Raw genomic sequence first — 24734 nt, forward strand, 5'->3', positions numbered from 1 at the left:
TTGTAATGGCATGCGCTGGAGTGACATGCATTGTAATGGCTTTGTTGTAATGGCATGCGATGTAAAGGATGTTGTGTTGTAATGACTGCGTTGTAAAGGTAGTGTGTTGTAATGACTGCGTTGATAAGGTTGTTTCCCGGCAGAGATTAAGTGCAAGAGTCAAATGCACAGGTGAAACAGGAAGCACCAACAGCTTACACAGCAAGTGGTTGGAGGAGCAATGCGAGTCACAGGAGATGGCTAATACAGGAAGCATCAAGAGGCCCAAAAGGTATGCTAAATGCTGTCCAGCACTGGAATTGTTCTTTTCCCTGACAGTGGAAAATGCAAAGACCTAGGTCAGGTCATTAAAGGTGGAACAAAAAAGGTATTAGGAGGGGTTCCAATGAGGGAAAATGCACATAGGCATATTTGACCTTCAACCAAAAGACAATCTGCTTTTTTTCTACCCACTATTGTGGGACAAGCATTTCCAGAATGCAATTTTCACACACATTTGCACGCACCAAAAAATGAAGAACTCTTGAAATAAATGTAAGCTATTAAAAATTGAACTATTCTAGAGAAATTGAATAATCAGTTCAGTTGAATTACCCATTACGATCCTAACTACATATGAACTCAAAGAGGAACACGGTGTACCTTGCAATCCTCGGCCTGGAGTGAAGTACTTTGTTTGTTCAAAGGCTCTTGCGACAACAGGGCCTTTTAGAAGACTGGAAATGGAGTCCACCTGTAATAAACAACATTTTGAAATTATAGTTTTTGTATTTAAGAAAACAGACGTTATAAGCTTTCTTCAGACTTGTGTGAAAATAATTTGTTGAAAAAGAGGTCACATTACACCATTAGTCTAATAACTGAACTGTATAAAATTATGTCTTGACAACAGCAGAGAATGCTCCAATTAAACAGGTAGATATTTACGTACTTTGCAATTCTACTGATGCAAATGGTTAATAAAGAGAAATTACAAAGCTACCAATCTCTACAGTGGCCTTGCTAAGCAGAATATCAGGATGGAATATGAAGGCCCATAAAGGCTTGTGAAATATGTCTTTGTCTAGTGGTACATGGCCTTAGTTGAAAGCAAGGGCTTAAATCCATAGAAGGACTAAATGTCTGATTGTACATAGACAAAATTGAAGGTGACGTGGCTTTCAACAAATGGCAGTGGCGGAGAATACAGGCGACATGCCACTAACATCATACCATGAGATGTCACTGGGCTTTCACCATTCTCACGAGTGATGAGTCCACTTTCCACAGTAATAAGTCTGTTCTTTGGCGCCAAGGGAAGAAGTTTTTGTTCCAATCACAGCACCGCTTCTAAAAGGCTAGGGAATTTGTTATCATTCGGTTGGTTGACTAAGGTTACCATTCAAACTCTGTTAGTCTTTTTAACATTCATACTTGTGAGCATCATCAATCGGTATTAAGAGACAACCACACAAACAAACTCATGAATTCATCATGATAAGAACAATTCACCATGTATATGTTTTGCAGATGGTCTCCTGCCATATACAACTAGGCAGACCGTTATCAAAGATGAATTGTTAGAACGTGCCCATTTGGACTGCTAAAATCTAAACCACAGCACAGAGAGAAGATACTATTAATATCATGAAATGCTAAATGACTTCAAACACCACAAATCCATCATTTCAAACAACAAATCCAAAGAATAATATGAACTTATGCCTTATTTAAACACTTATGTACTTTATTTAACATCATCAGGTGTTACACAAAACCACCCTGATTTGCCTTACTCTACTCAATTTGTCAAAATGTTATTGTTCGCACATTTATTAGCTGCCCCACTGATCTTTACAGCTTCAACGTAAGTAAATCTCTCTTTACTGAAGGATTATTTTTTAAAAATATTTCCCTTTCATTATTATTGCTACCCACTGAACACCAATCTGTCACTAAACCTCTTTACTCTTTTGCATACTTTCCACCACACTTGCTCTAATCTTTCACCTTTGACCACCCCTTTTCCATTTTCCCTGTATTTTCTCCTCAAGCATGTCCACCTCTCTTTTACTTTCACCATAGTGTCATTTTGTACATGGACCTTTTAATGTGTATTCTCTGTTATATGTTTAGCACTTTCTATAGAAGTTTTTACAAATGAATAAAGTGATACGCTTTGAAAAACATTGGCCTGATTCACAAAGTAATTTGCACTTGTAAATCTACTTTATGAGTGCAAATAGCATTATTTATATCTACAACTGCAAGGTATTAATTGAAGAATGCCTGGCACGTGTAAATCTATTTACTCTGAACATTGTATCCCAACTGGATATTAAGATTCTCAGATATATATTGCTTGCAAGTAGTGAGGAGGGGATAAGTCAAGGTGTGTTTAGCCTTGCAGGTTTGTATACATCCACCAGCGAGCCAGTTGGTATGTGTTACCAGACTTCCCTCCCACCTTTTTCCATCCTTGAAATGAGAAGAGATTTGCTTGTGCCAATGTGCAAGTAGGAAAGGCACGCCCACAAACTTCATCAGAGTAGCAGTGTTGTGTGGGTTTGCAATGATGGACCTTTGTGGCTCCTGATGGACTCCATAGAACTGTGATCTCAGTGTTGGAGTATGGTGAAAGGAATGCAGGTTCAGAACATTAACTTTGTGGTTGCAGGCAGAAGAATAAAGACGTGTTATCTAAGCTCCCTGTGTGGCATAGTTATTGGCGAGTACCCAGTTTGGGGAGAACGCTACAACTAATGACAAGATAGGGTATAAATAACCAGAAGATCAACAGTGTTCTCCATGAGAGTTTGCCATGGTCCAGCAAACTGTTGTGTGTGCCTCTGTCCTAGTGCGGAATCAACGTTTGGTGTATGTGGAGTCAAAGCGCAGCTCCAGGTCTGTGTGAAGCATTTGAAGTTAATGAAAGCTTCACTGAGAAGTCTATTCATTGTCGGCCGAAAACCTGCTGGGAAGGCCACAAAGAAAGGTACTGTGCTACTACGCAATTCAAAGCTGGACATTCATACAGAGTGATAACGCTGCAAACAGAAGCTCTGCGAGGCAGAGATCAACCAAGTGGCAGACTATAAAAAGAGACGCTTACAAGCAACATAAATCAAATACAACACACAGTTGTCTGCTTATAACTGAGTAAAGAGAGTCATCGTACCACAGAGTTGGGTGGAGTGGCCCCAGAGGAAGCACCTGGGGTTGTGCTTGCGGAGCTGTTTTTACTCGAAGCAGCACACCACCAAAGCTGCCGGGTGGTGACTCAGAACAACTCTGATGTCTCCTGAACGCAAAGGGATCCCATGGAGACCAAGAGGGAGTTCAGGGTTCCACAGGCTGTCCAGGATGATCCAAAGGGCAGCTCAGCACAGGGCCTTAGAGATGGCATGGATGAAGCAGGTCCTACAGGACAGCAGACATCTGAAATAACCCCAACCTCAGCGTCAGCCAATCTCATAGATGGTTACAACACCACCACCTTGTAAAAACCATCACTGCCATTTGATACCGCCACAAAAATGAATATTGGCAACAGGTGGACTTCCTGGATAGAGACATTTGATGATTTCATTGATGTGACTGAAGAAGCATATAATAAGAAGATTATCAAGTACCTTAAGAATCATGTTGGTGAAAGTGTAAAAGAAGTCAAAGAAAATGCAGTGAGCTGACGAAATTAAATACAGTCAAATCAAAGCAGCCTTGAATCTCAAGCTCAATCCAATGCCGAATGTACATTACAAAATGTAAATCTTCAGCCAAGAACATCAGAAAGCTGGTGAGACCATCGACAAATTTGTTGAGAGACTGGATATGTTCATTAAACACTTTAAGTTCAATGAATTTAATGATGAGGAAGCTTTAGTGATTGACGGATGCGTGTCAGATTCATTCAGACGATGAATGCTGAGAGAAACTCGTAGTTTGGAGTGAGTTCTCATGGCTGCCAGAGCAGACGAGCATGCTGATCAACAAGCTACTGACATGGAGACTGGAGATGCCCAGAGAAAGTCAGTCATGAATGTGAAAAGTAATCCCAAGCCCGAGGGATGTAGAGTGAATTCTCCTCAGAAAAAGAAGTTGTGTTTCTGATGTGAATTTTTGTTTTTGCAAAGGTTTTGGAAAGGAGAACTATTTTGTAACAGTTTGCAAGGTGAAGAAAAAAGTAAGTGCGTCACAGCGCAAAGACAAAATGGGCACCCAAATGTTCCGGAAGTGATTTTTGAAAAACACCCAGAAGGCCATTCGACTACATTAGTTGAGGCAAATAGACACTAAACAAAGTCGATCTACATCTAAATCTTCATCAAAGAGTTCTTCATTCTCAATGTCAAATGAAAGGGAGATGATGGTTGTGCATGTCGATGTTTACCTCAGAGAAAAGCGTGCATCTTGGACTGGCCGCATGTGAGGAAAAACACTGGTCCAAGAAAAGGTGACATGGCAATGCACCAAAGTCATTCAAACATTGTGGCACATTCCACTAAAGGTCAATGGTTTTTTCAATACCTTTCATTATCTATAAGAGAAATATAATGATCTGTCTCCATTGCCCTGACTTATGCCATCAAAGACTAATGTGTATAGGTGGGCTGCATCAACACCACTAAAAAAAAAGGTTCATTTGTAGCAACAAGGAAGCATAAGAAAACAAAAGTACATTCATACATTCATGTACTTCAAGGTACGACATCAAGGGCCTGTTTACTCCGCTTCTGCACAGCTGCTGATATGGGACTGATATCTGTGAACTACAACATGAATGCGCACAAAAGTACAAGCACCCATTCATGTATTTCAAGGTCTGATGTCAATCACCTGTTTACTACGCTTCAGCAAAGCCTTTGATATGGGACTGATATCTGTAAACTATAACATGAATGCAAATCACGAAATAGTAAGTCAATTCTCTTAGTTGTTTCATGGTTTGGGAATACTGAAGACAATGAAAGTCCAATTGCACATTAATGAGGATGTCCATCCCATTTAAAAAAGACACAGATGAACTGCCTTTCACTTACAGGAAGCTGTTGAAAAAGAACTTGAATCATTACTCAAACAAAAAATAGTTGAGCAGTTCACTGGTCCAACTCCATGCGTTTCGCCCATGGTGGTAGTACCGAAAAAGGACAGTGAAGGAGCTGTACGCATCTGCATGGATGTGTGTCAAGCGAACAAGGCAATTGAAAGGGAACAACATCCGTGTCTGCACATTGCTGACATGATAACACAATTGAATGCTGCAAAGGTATTCTCTCGCATTGATATGAATAAAGGATATCATCAGATGGAACTCGAGGAGAATTGGAGGTACACATGTTGCCATTAGAAAAACTACATTTTGGTGAGTCATCAGCTGCAGAGCTATTTCAAGATGTATCATACAGCCTGTCATGAATGCTCTCAAATATAGTGATGCCATATTAGTTTTTAAAGCTACCGGGAAGGAGCATGAGAAAGCTTTCACCAAGTGTGTCATTTGCTAGCTGATGCCGGTTGAAGTTTGAATGCTGAGAAATGTGAGTTCCATAAGACAGAGTTAAAATTCTTAGGCCGCATCTTTTCTGATGGGGGCATGACACCCAATCCAGCTAAAGTGCAAGCACTGTCAACTGCCAGTCAACCACGAGATGTTTCCATGTTACGTTCATTCTTTGACATGGCCAGCTATTGCTCTAGATACATATGTAAGTAGCGGTTCCTCCGCTAAAGTGGAGAAGTGTCACCCCACTGCTATTGCAGCAGTGAAAAAAGAAAATGATAATAACACAAGACATTATCATTTTCTTTTTCTTTCAGAAGTCGGGCGGGGCTGACGTCAGAGCAGGGGAGGAGTGATTTGCACTCCTCTAAGTGCACATCATGGTTTTGCCGGCCCTCTAGGGTTGGCCAAACTGTCATGAGCACTTGCCATGTTCTTCAATTGGGCTGTATTGCACAGCCCCATGAAGAAAATGCCCAGTCTCCAACAAGCACTGCCTGAGCGTCCAAACATGATGCTCAGGCCAATCATGATGCTGCTCCTGCAGCGTCATGATTGGCTGGGAGAGCCCAGAACCCTAAATGCTTCTGATGCTTTCAGCAGAGGAGAGGCGTGCAGCGGCAGGAGAAGGTACGTTTTTAAAATGTTATTTTTGTTTAATTCCCCCTGCCCCCTCCCTGCCCCACCACCGCCATTCCGAGTGAGCTGCCACTGACATACGTGACTTTGCCACTGTCAGTACGCCACTAAGAGACTTGAAGAAAAATAATGTTTCCTTTCTTTGGTCCCATGAATGCGAGCAAAGCTTTCAGAAAATCAGACAAATTATTGAGAATACAACTGAAATGACATACTTTGATCCAAAGCTTCATACTGAGGTTGTTGTAGATGCTTAGCCCTGTCCAATTAGGCTCCATCTTTGCACAGCACAGCAGACACCCAAGTGCTCGAAGACACATTGTGGCATATGCAAGTGGCAGTTTGTCTCAAACTGAACGTGCTTATTCACAAACTGAGAAAGAAAGCTTAGCAGTGGTGTGGATGTATGAACATATCCACATATTCTTGTATGGGAAGCCCTTAATACTTGTGATAGTTCATCAAGCACTGTTAAATATCTTTGGAAATCCAAAGGCAAAACTGTCTCTCGCATTCAACGTTGGGCTTTGCAATTGCAAAAATACAACTACACCATTGTGCATCATCGAGTGCATCTACAGTGCCTTGGCACCCATTCTAAAATGCCTGAAGCCTACAGAAATTTCTTAGTGAAATAAAGAACCCCAGATACCATTTCGTTGGAACAAACTGTCACTGCCACGAGTCATCATAGTGGCACGCTAAAACTGAAAGACATTATTACACATCAATCTTGGTAATAGCACCCTAGACCTGTTACCAGTAACAATGAATACCAAAAGTTTAAAAATGTCAAAGATGAACTGTCTGTTACTCCGGAAGGTATTATTCCAAGAGGTTCTAGAATTGTCATTCCAGAGAGTCTGCAACAACAAATAATTGAAGTGGCTCATGAAAGACATTGTGGAATTGTTGCCAGAAAACAAGCTCTACAAGACCGAGTCTGGTTTCCAACTCTCAATTAGAGAGTGGAAAGAGAATTGAAGCTTGTCATCTATGCGAGTGCTTTTATTAGAAAACCACTCAATACACCTTAAACATGTCAAAGTTGCCAACGCATGCATGGGAAAGAATTGCCATTGGCTCCTTCAACCCTCTTAACAACGGGCATCACCTGATAGTGATTGTTGATGAATACTCCTGTTTTCCATTGATAGACGAACTCTCATCTATTACTCAAGAATGAGTCTTCAAGAGATTAGACAGCATCTTTCTCAGTCACCCTAATCTTAGGCATCAAGAGAGCACACCTCTTTTGCCACAGGCTAATGGCCTTGTCGAACATTTCATGAGTACCCTTGAGAAGGCTGTCCAGCGTGCTGTACTAGAAAACCTAAAACTTAAGACTGTCTTAAATTTGACTCCTCAAGCCTAACATTGTACCCCTCACTTGACCACATGTGAAAGCTCGGCAACCTTGATGCTTGGGAGAGCAGTGATGACCCAGTTATGTCAATGGAGCAACAGAAGATCAAAAACTAAGGAAGTAAACCGCATGAAAGACTTGGGTCGTAAGAGGAAAATGAAGGCCTATGCAGACATGCAAAAAAAGTTATGTTCACAAGAGGAGTGCTTGTTTGTCAGCACAGAAATCGAAGGTGCTCCTTTCGATGCTGAACCATTTCATGTTGTGACCACCAAAGAACACACAGTGACTGCCCAACATCCTGGGAGGTCCAATACATGAGATTTCTCGCATTTTCGACAAGTGGCTCATCACTCATCAGGCACTGAAGAGACTGGGTCTGAAAAAACACGTAACAAACCCCTGACTGCTGCTGCTTCTACATCACCAACACCAGTAATGGACACTTTTACTGGCTCTCCCCAATTTCCGAAAACATTGTCGGGACGTGTGATCAAAGCTTCACAGAGACTCATTGAAGAGCTATGATTATGTATATATCTGTAAAAAAATAAAATTTAAATTTAACAACGGGGGAGATGTAGTGTTGTGTGGGTCTGTAATGACGCAACCTTTGTGGCCCCTGATGGCCTCCGTAGAACTGTAATGTAAGCGTTAGAGTGCAGTGAAATTAATGCACATTTAGAATGTTGAGTTTGCGGTTGCACACAGAAGAATAAAGATGTGTTATACTAAGCTTTGTGTGTGGCGTAGTCATTAGCGAGTACCTGGGCTGGGGAGGACGCTACAGCATTGTAGAAGAATGGGTTTGTCCACAGAGAACACTGTTTTCCTCAAGAAGAAAACTGAACAACTGTGTTGCGTTTTTACAATATGGAACTTTAATTTACATACAGTGCTATATTACAGGAATCTTAGTGCACATGGTTTTCCTATGACGCTGCCTGGAAAGCTGCACCTGTGCAACATTGCAGATATAAGTTTGTAAATCTCCATACATATGTTTTTTGGGAGATTGGGCTTTACTTTTTTTTACTTTAAGTTACTTTTAAATTTGTGTATGGTGTCCTATCAATTACCGCTTCAGACACCAATTTTTGCTAGACGGTCTGTGTCGGAGCGATAAACCTATGTTGATGTGTAAATTAGGCTTGTGCCTGTAAATAATCTGTTTTAGGTCTGGCCTTTGAGACAGCTTTTCACAAAAAATAATACATCATATGCATACTTATCGGGGCGTTTGATCAGAGGACTTCATACATTGGTCTGTTAAGTCAACAGTTACATTTTGCTTCTGTCCTCCTTAGCATAAAGCATGGGACTAAACACAAAATACACCTTTTAAAATAAAAAAAACATGACCCTTCAAAAGAAATGACTAGGCACCCTTGAGTTCAAGGCTGCAGATGTCTTCGATTTTATTTGTGGAAGTAGAGATTTTATAAAGCACAGCCGGAGCCAGGTGCGTTTAGAAGCTGCTGCACTACAGAAACAAGGATGCATACAGCACAGCAGTTGACTTTACAGGAATTTGTCTACCTGACGAGAAGTCACTGTGAAAGCAGCTAGAGGCATCTGTCATACATTTTGACAAAACTGCATCGCTTAAAAAATTTCACCACATAATCCTAATGTTAAATAATACAATTGCATACTTAAGCCTCCGAGGATGCCTTGACACATTAGTTTGATAGATGAGTACACCAACTGTAAAAAGTGGGTGAAAAGTAAAGCTGCAGTGCAGATCTTTGGGTGCAGAAAACAGTGACTCCATTTGCAACTGTGCCCATCATTTGGAAATGCTGCTGCTTATCCTTTTTAAAAGTGAGACAAACAAAAAAAAAACATTGTCTTTCACAGTAGTGATACTGCTAAAGGATCACGATCGTAGTGCCTTACTATGAGGTTAACTGAGTAAGACATCCGCCTATAATTTGCAAATGCCTGTCTCTCCATATTCCATGCAACTCCAAATAAAACTAAATGGTTTCTTAACTGTAGGAGTAGTTTTGTAGCTTGAAGAATTTTCTGGCTAAACATGCTGTGCATTATTCCACCATCTTGTGTTTGGGTCTGGACTTCTCCAATATAGTAACGTTCCTTTGTCTCTTCTCTTTTCAGTTTTTTTGTTGGGCATTGACAGTCTCACCATTTGGTGTCTCTTGTGGTCGCCATCTTCAGATTTTTTTTTTTCTTTCTCTCCCATCTTCTCACGAAGGTGGGTGGGGCGCATGTGAATCTAGAACATTCTTCAAGGTGCAAAGCTACTCCTACAGGTAAGAAACCATTTTTTATCAGCGTGAATCATTTTTGGATTCACATGCTGTGCATTGATATTGTCGATTTTTTAAATCTTATGGTGGCTGGGATGAAGATGAAGATGAGCTTAAATTTGAAAATAAATGTTTTAACACTATCTGTACAACTTGAGATTCCTTATTCGTTTGAATATCTATGCAATAATGTTTGATAAACATGTTAACCGATGACTAGTACCTGCCATGCAAAGGTCTTACAAAGGTATATTTGCTAGCAAGACTATTTCGAACATTTTTTATGTATTGAGTGCACTTTTGGTGTGGAATATAGCTGTATTCCTCCACTTGTGTGACACAATTGAATCATTTGGGAGATCCATTTACAGACTGTACCCTTTGTCACTGGTTTACCCATGTTGTTGTCCATGTTGTAAGTCATCAGGAGCCATGCTGCCAAAATGAAACTCTATGGTTCTGGATGGAGAACTCTCCCTACCTTCATTGACAACAGAATGTTGCCTTGCACCAGTTCCACTAGTTCCGAGTACCATTTATTTATTTGAAAGGTGTTATATAGCGCTGGCTAGACCCGGAGGTATCAGAGCGCTTTACATGAGTATCAGACCATAGTTGCAGGTTACATCGTTACAAAGGATACACAGTTATTAGAGCATAGCTACATAGTTACATGTTAGGTCGAGACAAACAATAAGGACATATGCGTAAGGGAAAAAGCAGGCTAGGGGAGAGATTCAGGGGAGAGGGGGTAGGAGCGGGGGAAGTAGACAGCAAATGGAGGAGGGAAAGGGTGAGAGACACAGCATGAACGAAGAGGGGGGAGGGTGACGGGGGTACAAACCGGTAGACGAGTAATAGCTACATCCAATGTCCAGTAAGCTGTGATGCCTGGGAAAGTGGTAGGGGAGGGTGAGAGAGAGCATGAAAGAGGGGGGAGGGTGGAGGGGGCACAAACCGGTAAACGGATAAAAACCTCGTCCAAGGTCCGGTAAGCTGTGATCCCAGGGGAAGTGGTATAATTCCCACATCTCCAATGCGTGAGGCTCCCTTTACGCAATTGACTCTCTCAGAGGGGTCTCTGAGACTCCAAGGCCTACCTACTGGATCCTTCCCCAACAAGGGGAGAGGGAGTGCTTTGGCTAGGGGCGCCATACCATACCTCAACTGTGAGTCGCTCCCTTGATGCTGTGGACTCTCTCAGAGGGGTGACTGAGACTCCAGAGTAAGAATATTGGATCTTTCCCCAACAAGGGGAGAAGGAGTGCTTAGTCAAAGGGCAAAAAGGGACAGGCGGCTAGGAGGCGGGTCAGAACAGGCAGGTCAACAGAGGGGAAACAAATGGCAAAAGACAATCGCATTAATTACAGAAAGATAACACATTCAATACCAGGGTAAATTAGCAATCCAGAAAAAGACAGGATCCACGAAAGGCAAGGGTCAGGGAGGACAAAGGGAGGGTGTCAGCGAGTTGAAGAGTCACACAAGGAAGAGATACGGATAGCAGAAAAGGAAATGTATACGTTGTAGAGTCACTCAGGAGAGAGATGCAGACGGGAAAGCTCAGAATCACAAAATAGTGATATTAAGTACAAAGAACTACTACATATACTAGTGGTTAGAGTTGTAACTATGCAAAAAAGTAAATTCACTCAGGGTTCCATTTTCACAACGATTAGGCTAAAAACGATTGTTTATTACTTTTCAACAGAGTGAACAGAGAAATAAGAAATCCAAGGGGGTAGAGAGAGGGAGGGGAGGGAGATGAGATAGGTGATAGGAGAGACAGGGCCTAGGGGGGGAGCAAGAGATAAGGCTGTCCAGCCGAGGAGCAATGTCTGAGGGTTGGCAGGATGAAGTCAAACGGACCGAGGGAGAAGACAAGAAACAACAAAATGGTGGCTCTGTTCGCAATCCGCCGTTTTGCGCCGTCAGTTCCCAGACACATCACTGGACCGTCACTCTGAGGCATTTCCAACTATGCGATAATAGGGCAAACTAAGCAGTCACATGTGTGGCATAACTGCGGAAGAACAATCTCCAAGGAGGCAATCTGTGACTATAAATCCTCAGAGGGAAGGCAGTTCAGGCAGGCCGTTTCATACAAAAATCCTCAGAGGGTAGTCAGTTCAGGCAGGCTGTGTCATACAAGGCCATATAGGAAATATTCACCACCAACAGGACTTGTATTGGAGATGGAGCTAGGGAACCTCTTTTCATGCTTGTTACCCAAGGTTCAGTTTCTCTGGTGGCCAGTGCTGTATAATTATTATAGGCAGGGTGGTCTTCGTGAATATGCGTAAGCCCAGTCCCCAACCACAATAAAGCAGTACAAGCGCCTCTGGTATATTGTTCTGGCATGCATGGGGTGCCCTAGTTACCCCTCAACCACACCCCATATAGACATCTAATGGGTGTTATGTACCAGTTAACACGTTGCATACAATAATCAGAGATGGCCCCGCAGGTTCCCAAGTTCGTGACAATAAGTAGGGGCAGACTTGAGTTTCCCTTGCTGTTCGCCTGTATTTTCCTCTGTGTGCCTCTCTCGCTTGTGAGTACGCCCTCTTTAATGCGCTTAGAATTATTGTCAGTTTACTCATATATCCCTGTGTTGCAGGAGAGGGACGCCAAATCCAGGAATCATCGAGTGCTTTGGGTGCAGCATAAACGTAGCTGATGCGGTGTATATGATGACTGTAGTACTTCCACAGCAGCCCATTCGGTTGTATTAGGATAAGGGCGCTCAGCCACACTCACCGCAATCTCGCCCACCGCGTCTCGACCAGGCCTCAGTGAAGGAGATCACAGTAAGTGACCATGGGAGCAGGCTAGTCTACTCCGGGGCAGCAAACCCCAGCCGTCGCCTCTGAGACGAGCTTAGGGAGCACCAGCGCCCGATCAGCACACTAATCCTCCCCGCCTGAAAGGATTATGTCCGGCCGGCTGCCCAGGCCGGCCCGGAGGGAACGCAGTCCACAACTTTGTCCTGGCCACCACCGTCGCACAACAAGGCGCCAGCCTCACAGGGTCGCTCGAGTGATCAGCAAAAGATGGTCTTAAGCGGCAGATCTTCGGTGGAGCAAGCAGGAACAAGCCGTACCTTTGGTGGATCAAGCAGGACTCCAGCAGCATAGTACACCAGGATACAGAGTTGTACGGCTATCCGGCAGCCCAGTCACGGAGCAAGCACAAGTATTGCTGACAATTTTAAAAAGGACTTCTCAAGTCTTACAGTGTGGTTCTATTTAAGAAATTGAGTCTCTGCCGGTGGACTGCGGGCATTTCAGCTGTGCTCCCACCTGACCTTGCCGTTCCGTGGATACACTGGCGTAGGGCAGTCACAGAGAAGCTGGAGCTCGTTCGTCACAGCCATGTTGAGCACTCAGCAGCCCACACCAGATGAAGTGCCCAGCAGGTCTCTCACCAACTTTAAAAGCCTCTGCGGCACAGCGAGTCCGGGTCCCACCACCCCGCCCAGCAACAACCATGTTTGTCTGCCAATTCAGGAGTAATAACAATTAGTGTCATTTTTGCCTCCTTGCATTTGTTGATTACTCTATGTTTCAGTGGTATTGGGGGAAAAAGCTTAAGCAAATATCCCTGACCAATTTATCAACATAGCATTACTTAGGACTTGGTGGTGTGAATGGCTGGACATAAAGTATTGGCATTTTGCATTTGTTGGTGTTGCGAAAAGATCTATTTCTGGTGTCCCCCATTGTTTGAATATCTGTTTGAGTACTGCTTGATTGAGTTACCATTTGTGGGAAGATGATGCTTGCCTGCTTAGTTTGTCTGCTTCCACTTGATCCTTCTCTGGAAGATGAGCTGCTGTTAGGTCTATTTGTGTGTGACTGGCCCATTTGCAGATTTCCTGCTAGAACAAGGATTGTGCTGCTATCTGTTAGTAAATATAAAACATTTTCATAGTATTGTCTGTTTGAATTATTATTAATTTTCCCCACAGCTCTTTACGAAAGACTTTTAAGTTCCAGGACATTGATATGTTGGACCTCTTCTTGTTCCCCCCCCCATTGCCCTCTGACCTTGGGTGAGCCCATATGAGCTCCCTAACCCATATGTGAGGCATCTGTAGTAATGGTTGTTGTTGGAGTTGGTTGTGTAAATGGTCTTCCCACTGTTAAATGTGATCTGTTATTCCACACCATTTCCTACTGTATTTCTAATGTGACTACCACTAGATCTTCCCAACTCCCTATAGCTTGTGACCATTGCTTTTGTAGCCATTCCTAAATTGGTCTCCTTTGTAGTCTAGTATATAAAAAAGAGTGGGATGCATAAAGCATCTTCCCCAGAATTTTCCCCACAGTCTTTGCTGTCAGGGACTGTCCCTTCTATTAAAGGCGAATGTCTTGAAGTATTGACACAATCCTCTTCTCATAGGGATAGGCCCTTTGCTTCTATTGAGTTGATACTTGCTCCCAGAAAGATATTTTCTTGTTCTGGTTGTGGAGATGATTTTTCTATATTTATTGAGAATTCCAGGCTGAAAAGAGCTATCACCTTTTGTATGTCTGTTGTGAATTTGGTTAAAGAGTTTGCTCTTACTAGCCAGTCGTCTAGGTAGTGATAAACATGTATCCCCTGCCTTCTCAAGTGTTCCGCCACTGCTGCTTGACACTTTGTAAACACCCTTGGTGCAGAATATATCCTAAAGGCTAGCACTCTGAATTGATAGTGTGGCCTGTATCTTTTGTGTTTGTGATTCATTGGGATGTGAAAGTAAGCGTCTTTTAGGTCTATAGTTGCCATGTAATTCCCCTTTTGCCAATGTGGTATGACTTCTTGCGGTGTTTTCATCTTGAATTTTTGCATTTTTATAAACATGTTTATAAACCGGAGGTCTAGTATAGGACTTAGAGTTCAGTCTGGTTTTGGGATTAGGAAATATGTTGAGTAGTTTCACTGATTGATCTCTTTCCTGGGAACTCTGCCCATTGCCTTCTTTTCCCAGAAACTCTTCTCCTTCTTTGAGCAGAGGGGATGTTTTCTCTTTTGAGTGGACCTTTTTCTTTGGTTCCCTTGCTGGTGGTGTTAAGTTAAGTGTTATAATCTTTGCTGATATCCCACTTTTGGCCTTATCTCTTTCCTTCCCTCCTCACCTTTTCCCCTTCCTTGGTACGTTCCGGTCTCCCCCCCCTTTACCCACTATGGCTCTACCTCGGAATGCCACTTAGAGTGCATGATAGAATGTTGAGGATTTCTACCTGAGGAGCCTGTGGGTTGACAGTTGGGGAACTGTATGGAAATAAATCCACTTACCTACAACTTGTACTGTCTACCGGATTTATTTGCCACAAATTGGTGACGAGCAAACCGCTGTGCAGGGGACAGCTGCAGTTCTCCACCCATGTTTCCTCGGCCAACCTACTACATGTCAACCTTTCTCCTACTGCTCCTGTTTCCTGTGGTGGTCACGGTGCTATTCTTGGTCCCGCCAAACTTCTTGACCACTTCTTCTGGAAGAAGGTTCTCGCTTGGCTTTGGCAGCGTCTTTACCGGGATCGCTAACATTCCTGGGGTAGAGTATTCCCTATGACGCTGTGTTCAGAATAGTCCTGAACCAGAGTGTGTCTTCTCGGGGCACTGTGGAGCTTTCTCGAGGGAGCGCTTTAGCACGGCGTCTCCTCAAACTGTGCCAGCGTCTGCTCCTTCGAGGATTTCATTGTCACTTTAAGGGAAGGTTTCTATTGTTTCACGCCTGCGCTGGCTCCTACCCGTTCCCGTTTCGTTGGAGCATTTCAGCACACAGTTTCCTCAGCTTCACAGGCGTCTGCTTCCTTTTGGTGCGCCTTCCGATTGTCAGCTGAAGGGTCGGTTTCCTCACGCATCACGCCTGTGCTGGCTCCTGCCAGTTCCTGTTTCGTCAGAGTGCCTCCGTCAAGTTCTCCAGCGCCTGCTTTTCCTGTCAGTACGCCCCCTTGAAGCATCTCCTCACATTCCGTCACAGAGCAGCTCCTAGTGCGCCTGTCCTTATTAGCTGTGTCTCCCTCGAGCACGTACTCAGACTGGCACCTTCACCGCTCTTTGGCCAAGTGGTGTTTTCTGCTCTATGTGCATTTCCCCACAAGGTGCACTTAGTTTGGCAGAGTTTCACTGTTCCCGGAACCCTCTCCTTAGAATCAAGGTACTTTAACGTTTCCAGGACGTCTTCAAGTAAGTTAATTTTGTAGTTTCACGCTGACACTCACAGCATACTATCGCCTGCAGCTTCCAGTAAATCTAATTAACTGCACTTACGTTCATACTGATGGTCACAGCTTCATTAACTGCAGATATTCTGACTGACTTTTTCAAGTAAGACAACTGCATCATAGTTTCACGCTGACCGGCACAGCCTACTAGTGCCTTCAGCTTCTAGTTATTTGTCTCATTGTACCTACATTCAGGTTGACAGGCACAGCTTCTTTGCCTGCAGCTACTCTGACTTTGGTGACTTACATTCTCAGCTTATTTCATATTGTAAATGAGTTTATGGTCTTATCTCTTTTAGGAAAGTGCCCATCTTTTTGTTAAATCTCTTTACATTCACCTGTTGGCACACTTTTATCGCCCCATTGTAAGGTAATTTGTATCAAACATGCCAGTTGCAAATATGAGCCAACCCCCTCCATTTTTAAAGATGAAGGGGAACCAGACATTACCGGGGGCAGATGGGTCAAAATACTTCATTCCTATCTTACTGCAATAGGAGGGGAGAGCTTTCTTCAGTAAGAAAACAACATATTCTCTTACACAGTTTGGGTACTCAAGGTAGAAAAGTCTATGCGGACCTTGCAGATGGTGGAGAGGAGGGTGGTGGTGAAGGGGATGATGATGTGTTCACCACTACATTAAGGAAATTGGGTTCCCATGTCAAAGACAAGATCAACGTAGTCTTAGAGAGACACAAGTTCTTTAAAAGGGTACAAGGCAAAAATGAGAAAGTTACCTCATACATTGCCACTTTGAGGGGACTCTCTGGTACATGTGAATTTGGTGCACTTACTGATTCTCTTATTAGGGATCAATTGGTTTGTTGCACCAATGACCACAAGGTGCAAGAGAGACTGCTAACCCAAAATCCTGACTTGGAAGAAGCTGTAAGTATAGCTAAAAGCATAGAGCACACAGCATACTGTGTTAAGAGATGAAAACTAGTAAAGAATTCTCTCAAGATGAAAGACAAGTTAATGAGATCAAAGAAGATGAGGAGGTTCTAAAGGTTACGGATGCACACACTATAGCTAAACCTAAAATTAAGAAAGAGAATTTCAAGGGCTACCGATGTGGGAACAGTAATCATCTTGCCAATTTTTCCAGGTGCCCTGCCAGGGGGGTAAATTGTAGGAAGTGCAATAGAATTGGTCATTTTTCCAAAATGTGTAATTCTAAAGAGGTGAAGAGGGATGTACATGTGGTACATGATGAACAAGTTTCTGTGTCCAGAGACAACAAATTCATTTTTCAAGTGTATGACCAAGAATTGGAAGAGAACATTAATTACCCAGTATGTGAGATACATTTAGATGGGAAAAAGGTTAATGGATTTGCAGACTCATGTTCTCCATACACCCTCATTGATGAAGAAACTTTTAAAGGTTTGTTTGAGGAAAACGAATACAATCTAGAAAAGCCTGACATACACCCTGGGGGATATAATAAGGAACCTATTCCTTTAAAAGGAATGGTGAAAATATGCATCACTTTCAAGGATAGACACATGTATGGCAAAGTCTATATTACTGAGAAGGGAAGTAACTTATTAGGGTGGAAACACCAAAAGGATTTAGGCATCACACTTGACCCCAATAACAAAGAACAGGTATTATTGGTGGACAGATCCTTGACGGGGGTGGGGGTATGCGAAGAATTTCCTGAAGTCTGTACAGATAATGTTGGAGTATTGAAAAACTATGTGTATAAGATCAAATTAAAAAATCATGCCATCCCGGTTGCACACAAGACCAGATCCATTCCTTTGCTCATGCATGAACCTTTGAAAAGAGAACTAGAGAAATTAGAAAGACAGGGAATCATTCAAGCAGTAGAAACCTTTGAATGGTTGGCCCCCATTGTGATCACATCTAAAATTAATTGTGAAGACATCTGGATGTGTGTGGACATGAGAAGTCTTAATGCAAATATATGGGTCAACAGGTACCCGCTCCCCAAGATTAATGAAATGTTATCTGTGATTAATGGTGCAAGGTTCTTCTCTGTCTTAGATCTCACATCGGCATACTACCAGGTACCCCTACACCCGAAATCACAAATTTTAACAGCTTTTACTACACCCTTTTGCACATACAAATTCCTGAGGATGCCATTTGGTTTGGCTTCAGCCGCATTGGCCTTCCAAAGAATAATCCAACATGTCCTGGTGGGGGTAGACAAATCCATATGTTTCCAGGACAACATCCTTATCTATGGTTCTAATGAAAAGGAACATGATTTCAATTTGAGAAAAGTGTGTGCCAAGTTCAGAGAAGCAGGTCTCACTATCAAGAAGGACAAATGCAAGATTGGAGTAGCGTCAGTAGATTTTCTAGGTCACACACTCGCCAGTGAAGGAATAAAACCCAAAATTGACCTAATAGCATCAGTAGTAAAAGCTCCCATTCCTGCGAAAAAAAGAAGAAATCAAATCTTTCCTAGGCTTAGCTGAATATATGTCAACATTTATCAAGAACTTCTCAGAAATAGTACAACCCATAAGAGATCTTTTGAAGAAGGAAGCTAAGTATATTTGGTTACCTGTCCATAAGTGTGCATTTATGAACCTCAAAAGAGCAATTGCAACGGCACCCTGCATTGGAAACTTTGATTGTACTAAAGACACTCTTCTCACCACTGATGACAGCAATAGAGGCATTGGTGCCACACTCTCTCAAATACAAGACGGCAAGGAAAAGATCATAGCTTTTGCTTCCAGAACGCTCAAAGATGCAGAAATCAACTACTCTACCATAGAGAAGGAAGCCTTACCCTGTTTTTGGGCAACCAATCACTTCAAATACTTCTTGTGGGGCATACCGTTCAAATTAAGAACAGACCACAAACCCCTGGTATCTCTATTTTCATCTAAGGACATTGAGAAAACCACATCTAGGATTGGCAAATGGCTTGTTACTTTGCAAAGCTTCAATCTTAAAAGCGAGTATGTTCCAGGCAACAAGAATCATGTTGCCGATTTTCTTTCTCGTCTTCCCATTGACAAGCCCAGTGAGGAAAGTATAGAAGATTTTGAAGTACTACAAGTGACCATCCCTGCAATTCTAGAGGACGAGTGGAAAAAAGAGTCGATGGAGGTTGCCACGTTGAAAGCTGTCTCTGAGGGGGAGGAGCCTAGCGCGCAACCAAGATGGCCGCGTAGGTGCGAGGCTCCCGAGGACCTCCGCGACCTCCTGCATAAATCCTGACAGAATCCTGTCCCAGAAGAGGGGACTGTGTTTGTGAGCCCGAGCAGAGGTGACGCCCGTTTTCCGTTTTTAAATCGGACCTCGGACACCGGCAGGAGTATCGATTGAGGTTTGCGGCCTTCTCCACACGGGCCCCCCGTACTGGAGTTGTGGGGCGATCCGGACACAAAGTGAACAACAGCGGCGGGCAAGGCTGGGTGACTCGCGTTACCTGCACTTTCACTTTCGCTTTTGCGCCCTCCTTGCTGCCAGGCGAGGTTGGGTTGCGGGGCGGTGTGCGGTGGTGTGGTCTCGCTGGGGTGCCCTGCCGGTCCGCCAGCTGCGGTCCGTCCTGCGGAGCGGTGGTCGCTCCCCCCTGGACCCCTTGAACTGGATTGTCGGCCCCCCCCTTTTTCTTGAGGAGACTGACTCGTCTTGGGGATCGAAACCATGTCCACAAAACAAGATGGCGATCGGGCTAAGATAAAATCGACCCGCCGTGGCGCGGCCCAGCAATCCAACAGTATGGACCGCTACACCCTACAGAAGGGATCCCCAGAGGCGCCGCGTAGGTCCCCTACGGGCCCGACTGATGTTTCCGCTCTGCCCACGGACCTGACCCTCCGAGACGTCATGGGCGCCATCGCCGAGATGAAGGCCTCGGTGGACCAGCGCTTCGACACTCTGGCCCAGAAGATTGACTCGGTCCTCGTGGACGTGGGCCTCGTGAGGGCTGATTTGTCTAAAACCAACGACCGGGTCGACTCTTTGGCCCACTCTACCACGGGCCTCACCACGGACGTGGCGGCCCTCCAACAGGAGGTGCGCAGGCTTGGCCAGGCGAGCGCCCTGATGAATCGTCGGCTGGAGGATTCCGAGGGTCGGGCCCGGAGGAACAACGTTCGCATTATCGGGGTGCCGGAGGGACGCGAGGCGGAGGCAGCGGATCTATTTGTGGAGGACCTGGTTCTCACCCATCTCCGGCCTCGGGGGCTGAGTAAATTCTTTGCGGTGGAGCGTGCCCACAGGGTCCCCGGGGGTAGGCCTAAGGTTGGAGCCCCTCCGAGGCCTCTCATCGCCCGGATCTTCAATTTTCGGGATAGAGACGCCATCCTACAGACTTCCAGGCTACAAGGGCCGGTCAAACTTGACAATATGGACATCAATTTCTATCCTGACTTCACTCCGGCAGTCCAAAAGCAGAGGCTGAGCTTTCTTGGTGTTAAACGTCGCCTAAGGGACCTGAATCTCAAATATGCGATGCTTTTTCCAGCTAAGCTGAGAGTGGAGGTGGATGGCCACACGCACTTTTTTGACCGACCCGAGGTGGCCGGGGACTGGCTAGACACTTTGCCCGGAGATCGGGGCCGGGGGGGGTGGGGGGGGTGCGGTTGGTGGGGAGGGCCCGCCGGATCAGGACTGAGGGACTAATGGTAGGCCTTGCTCTGGACTGCGTTGTTGTCACTATTGACTGTTAGGGTAAGTTCCCCTCCTGTGGAGGTCGTGTGGGGTCTCTTGGGGGATCTCCCTCCTCCTCTGGGGGACTAGTTAGTTTTCTTATCTATGGGGCGACAGGCACACTGCACTTTGGGGGGGCTGTTTGGGCTCATGCAGGGGTGCAGGGTGGGGGGAGTTCTGTTGGGTTGGGTGGGTTGGGGTGGGGTGTGGTTCTTTTTTACCGCAAGGCAAACCCGTTATTGTATTGTTGTTTTTGAGATGCTCTGGGGGGGACAACTGATGGCTTTGTTATGTGATGGGGGGTAGGGATTTGACATTGTTGTCCTGGAATGTTAACGGACTGGGTGATAGGATCAAGCGGGGTGTGGTCCTGCAGTATCTGAAACGGATTTCGCCTGATGTGGTCTTTCTGCAGGAGACACACCTTATTGGTAATTCCTTTTGTGCCATGAATCGGCGTGGCTATCGCTTGGTGGCCCACTCGGGCTTCACGTCGGGCTCGCGGGGGGTGGGCATCATGGTGAAGAACTCGCTCCCGTTGGAAATAGACGAGGTGCGCCATGATGAGAGGGGACGCTACACTGTCTTGGTGGGGAGGATGGAGGGCAAGGTAGTTGTCTTTGTCTCTGTGTACGTCCCACCGGGGCTACAGTCCACCACCTTTGCAGATCTGGGGCGCCTCCTCCTTGACCTCCCGGGGGGGCTTCTGGTGGTTGGGGGGGATTTCAATGCGGTGGCTTCTGGGACTATGGATCGTCATCCCCCTAGGGACCTCCCCCGGGCACAGGCGTGGTTAGCGGGCCTTTTAGACACACTGGGATTGGTGGACTGCTGGCGTTTAAAGCATCCCACCCAGCTGCAGTACACCTTCCATTCGGGTGCCCATGGTAGCCTCTCGCGGCTTGATTATGTCCTTGTCCCTGCGGCTTATGCTGGGAGGGTGGGAGAGGTGCGCCATCTGGCGCGGGGTATTTCGGATCATTCCCCGCTCCTACTGCACTTGGGTGTCTTCCCGAGGGGAGAGGGCAGGGTAGCCCCAATCAATGCTTGGTACCTGCATGACCCCACTATTCGTTCTGATCTGATTAAATCATTGCAACGGTAATTCGAGGAGAATGTGGGGTCCGTTCCGTCGGCTATCTCCCTGTGGGAAGCCTTTAAAACAGTTCTCAGAGGGGAGGCCCTCTCCTTTATCTCCCATGCCCGCAGACGCGCACAGGAGGAGGTGACCCGGGTGGAGGCCGAAATTACTGAATTGGAGGGTGGTCTGGGGAGTGGGGTGACTGACGCGGCGCTGCATGTTCTACACCTTAAACAGGCGGCCTATAGGGCCCTCGTCACGGAGGCGGCCAGGGGCCTTAGCAGAGAGCAACAGGGGCGACTGTACGATGTGGGTGATAAGGCTGGCAAACTGATTGCGTGGTTGGATAAGAAGGAGAGAGCTAGTCGTGTGGTCCCGCTGATTGAGAGGATGGATGGTGTACGAATTACTGAGCCGGAAGGCATTGTTTCTTGCTTCGCGGATCATTTCCGCGAGGTATATTCTCCGGTCTCTCCCTGCTCGGAGGAGGATTCCCATGCCCTGCTGCGGGACATCGCGCTGCCCTCGCTTTCAGTGGAGGACAGGGATTCGTTGGATGCCGCTCCCACCTCGGATGAAATCGCCCTCGCCATACGCTCGGTCGCCTCGGGCAAGGCCATGGGCCCGAATGGCCTTCCTATCGAATTGTACAAGCTGCGACCGGATGTACTGGCACCTCACCTCCGCGCGATGTTCCTTGCGGCCCACTCGCGGGGCTCCCTCCCGCCGGACCAGCGTCTAGCTACCATCGTGGTTATCCACAAGGAGGGGAGACCGCGGGACCGGGTTACATCCTATCGGCCGATCTCGCTCTTGAATGAGGAGCCTAAAATCCTCGCCAAGGTGCTTGCCAACCGGCTGGTCGGCGTGGTGGGCGATCTGGTCCACCAAGACCAGTCCGGCTTTATTCCCCATCGCAACACGGCCCTTAACCTGCGGCGCTTGCACGGGGTGCTCGCGCGTGTTCCATTCATGCGGGAGCCGGCCATCTTGGCGTCCTTGGACGCCACCATGGCGTTTGACACGCTCGAGTGGCCGTACATCTGGGCGATGTTGGCGAAATTTGGATTTGGCCCGGGATTCATCAGCTGGGTCAAATTGTTGTACTCTGACTCATTGGCGCAGGTGGTGGTGAATGGTCGAGTCTCGGCCCCATTCGTGCTGGGACGGGGCACGCGACAGGGTTGCCCCCTGTCGCCGCTCCTGTTTGCACTGGCCTTGGAACCCCTGGCGGAATGGCTGCGGTGGCACCCCTCTATCCGTGGTCTCCGTTGGACCCCTGAGTATGAGGACCGCGTGTCCCTCTACGCCGACGACATCCTGTTGTACTTAGCCTCCCCGCGTAAATCACTGATTGTCCTGGTCGATGTTCTGCGCTCCTTCGGCCGTAACTCAGGTCTTGTCATCAACTGGGCTAAATCCTGTGTCTATGTGCTTTCCGGGGAGGCTCCTGTTCTCCCGCGGGGCTGCTCGATCCAGATTGCCTCGCAGGGGTTTCGTTACCTGGGCGTCTATATTACGCTGGACCCAGTGGCCCGCTACGAGCGGAATTTGCTTCCCCCCCTCCAGCGCTTGAAGGAGGACGTCCCGCGCTGGCGGCGCTTGCCGCTTTCGTCGCTCGGCCGGGCGGCATTGTTCAAGATGATGTCGTTACCGCGCTTTCTGTACGCCCTCCAGAACTCGATGGACCTGGTCCCGGCGCGTTACTTCCGTGAGGTGGAGAGTTTGCAGCGCCGCCTGTTCTGGGACGGGAGGCCGCGTATAGCCCTGGCAAAGTTGACGCTCCCGTGGTATGACGGAGGGATTGCCCTCCCGGATATTAAGCGGTATTACTGGGCCTCCCAATTGGCTGCAATTAATCACGGCCTCTACGGGCCCGCCTTAAACCCGGCATTTGAAATGGACAAGATGCTCCTGCCTGGTGGCGATTACAATCGAGCGCTCTACACTAGCGTGCCCGACTCCCGCCTGACGGGACCCACGCGTGTCATGGTACGAGTATGGCACGCGGCCAATGCAGCTATGGGATGGAAGGACCGTTTGACCCGGGCGTCACCGTTGTATGCGTCTGAGAGGTTGGGCTCCCTATGGACCTCGAAGGGCTTCGATAGGTGGGACACGATAGGCATTAGTACAGTGGGGGACCTCTGGACGAGGGGAGGATTCAAAACTTTCGAGACACTACAGGCGGAGTTTCAGCTGCAGGGCAGTGAATACTTTCAATACCTGCAGGTCCGTCACGCACTGGGCTCTGTCTTCCCAGACGTGGCCGCCATTCCGGAGTCCTCCCCACTGGAGGATAGAGTGCTAGACGGCCACGTTCCGGACAGCACGATCTCCCTCATCTACAAGAAGTTGATTAATGACCGCTCGGGCTTACTGACTGGGCTCCGCGAGGCTTGGGTTGCCGATGGGTTGGAGCTGGACGACGAGGACTGGATTTCCGCGGTGGCCTCCCCGAAGGAGGTGGCCATCCCGGCTCGCCTTCGTTTCGTCCAGCTTAAGATACTTCACCGGGTGTACGTGACGGGGCCGGGGCTTCTGCGTATGGGCTATGCCGAGGATGGACTGTGTAAGCGTGGGTGCGGTGCATTGGCGACCTTTTTACATATTCTGTGGGAATGTCCGAGGGTGGAGCGATTCTGGCGTGGTGTGCATGAGGTCCTGCGAGCGGTTACGCATGTCGTGCTGGTGCCTGAAGCGAGGAGATGCCTGCTGAATGTGTGGGAACCGACCGACTACTCGGTTCCGCAGACGCGATGGGTGACGCTGGGTTATATGATTGCTAAACGTGACATCGCTCAACTGTGGGGATCCCAGAGGCCCCCGGCAGTGTCGGCCTGGAAAGAACACATGGATTGGTGTATGTTCCGGGAGAAGGTGGTGTATGTGGCGCGGGGTAAGCCTGGGGCGTGGCTGAAGGTGTGGGGCCCCTGGAACGCCTACCGCGGGGGTATTTGCGAGCCGCCATTGTTGCCTCCCGCTTCACCAGCTCCGTCCCCCTAGATGACCCCCTCCCTCAATCCCGGGCACA

The 24734-nt window shown here is 46.6% G+C and overlaps 1 protein-coding gene across 1 annotated transcript in view; it reads right to left on the reverse strand.

Moving 5' to 3' along the window:
• PREX2 (phosphatidylinositol-3,4,5-trisphosphate dependent Rac exchange factor 2) overlaps positions 1-24734 on the reverse strand; it is a 1250200-nt gene that overhangs the window by 426380 nt on the left and 799086 nt on the right. The window contains exon 30 of the mRNA XM_085605489.1: positions 643-733. Within this exon, the coding sequence (XP_085461615.1) occupies positions 643-733 (91 nt within the window). The remainder of the gene's footprint in view (positions 1-642; positions 734-24734) is intronic.

Source organism: Triturus cristatus, chromosome 5_1, assembly GCF_964204655.1.
Source record: "Triturus cristatus chromosome 5_1, aTriCri1.1, whole genome shotgun sequence".
Taxonomy (NCBI): domain Eukaryota; kingdom Metazoa; phylum Chordata; class Amphibia; order Caudata; family Salamandridae; genus Triturus; species Triturus cristatus.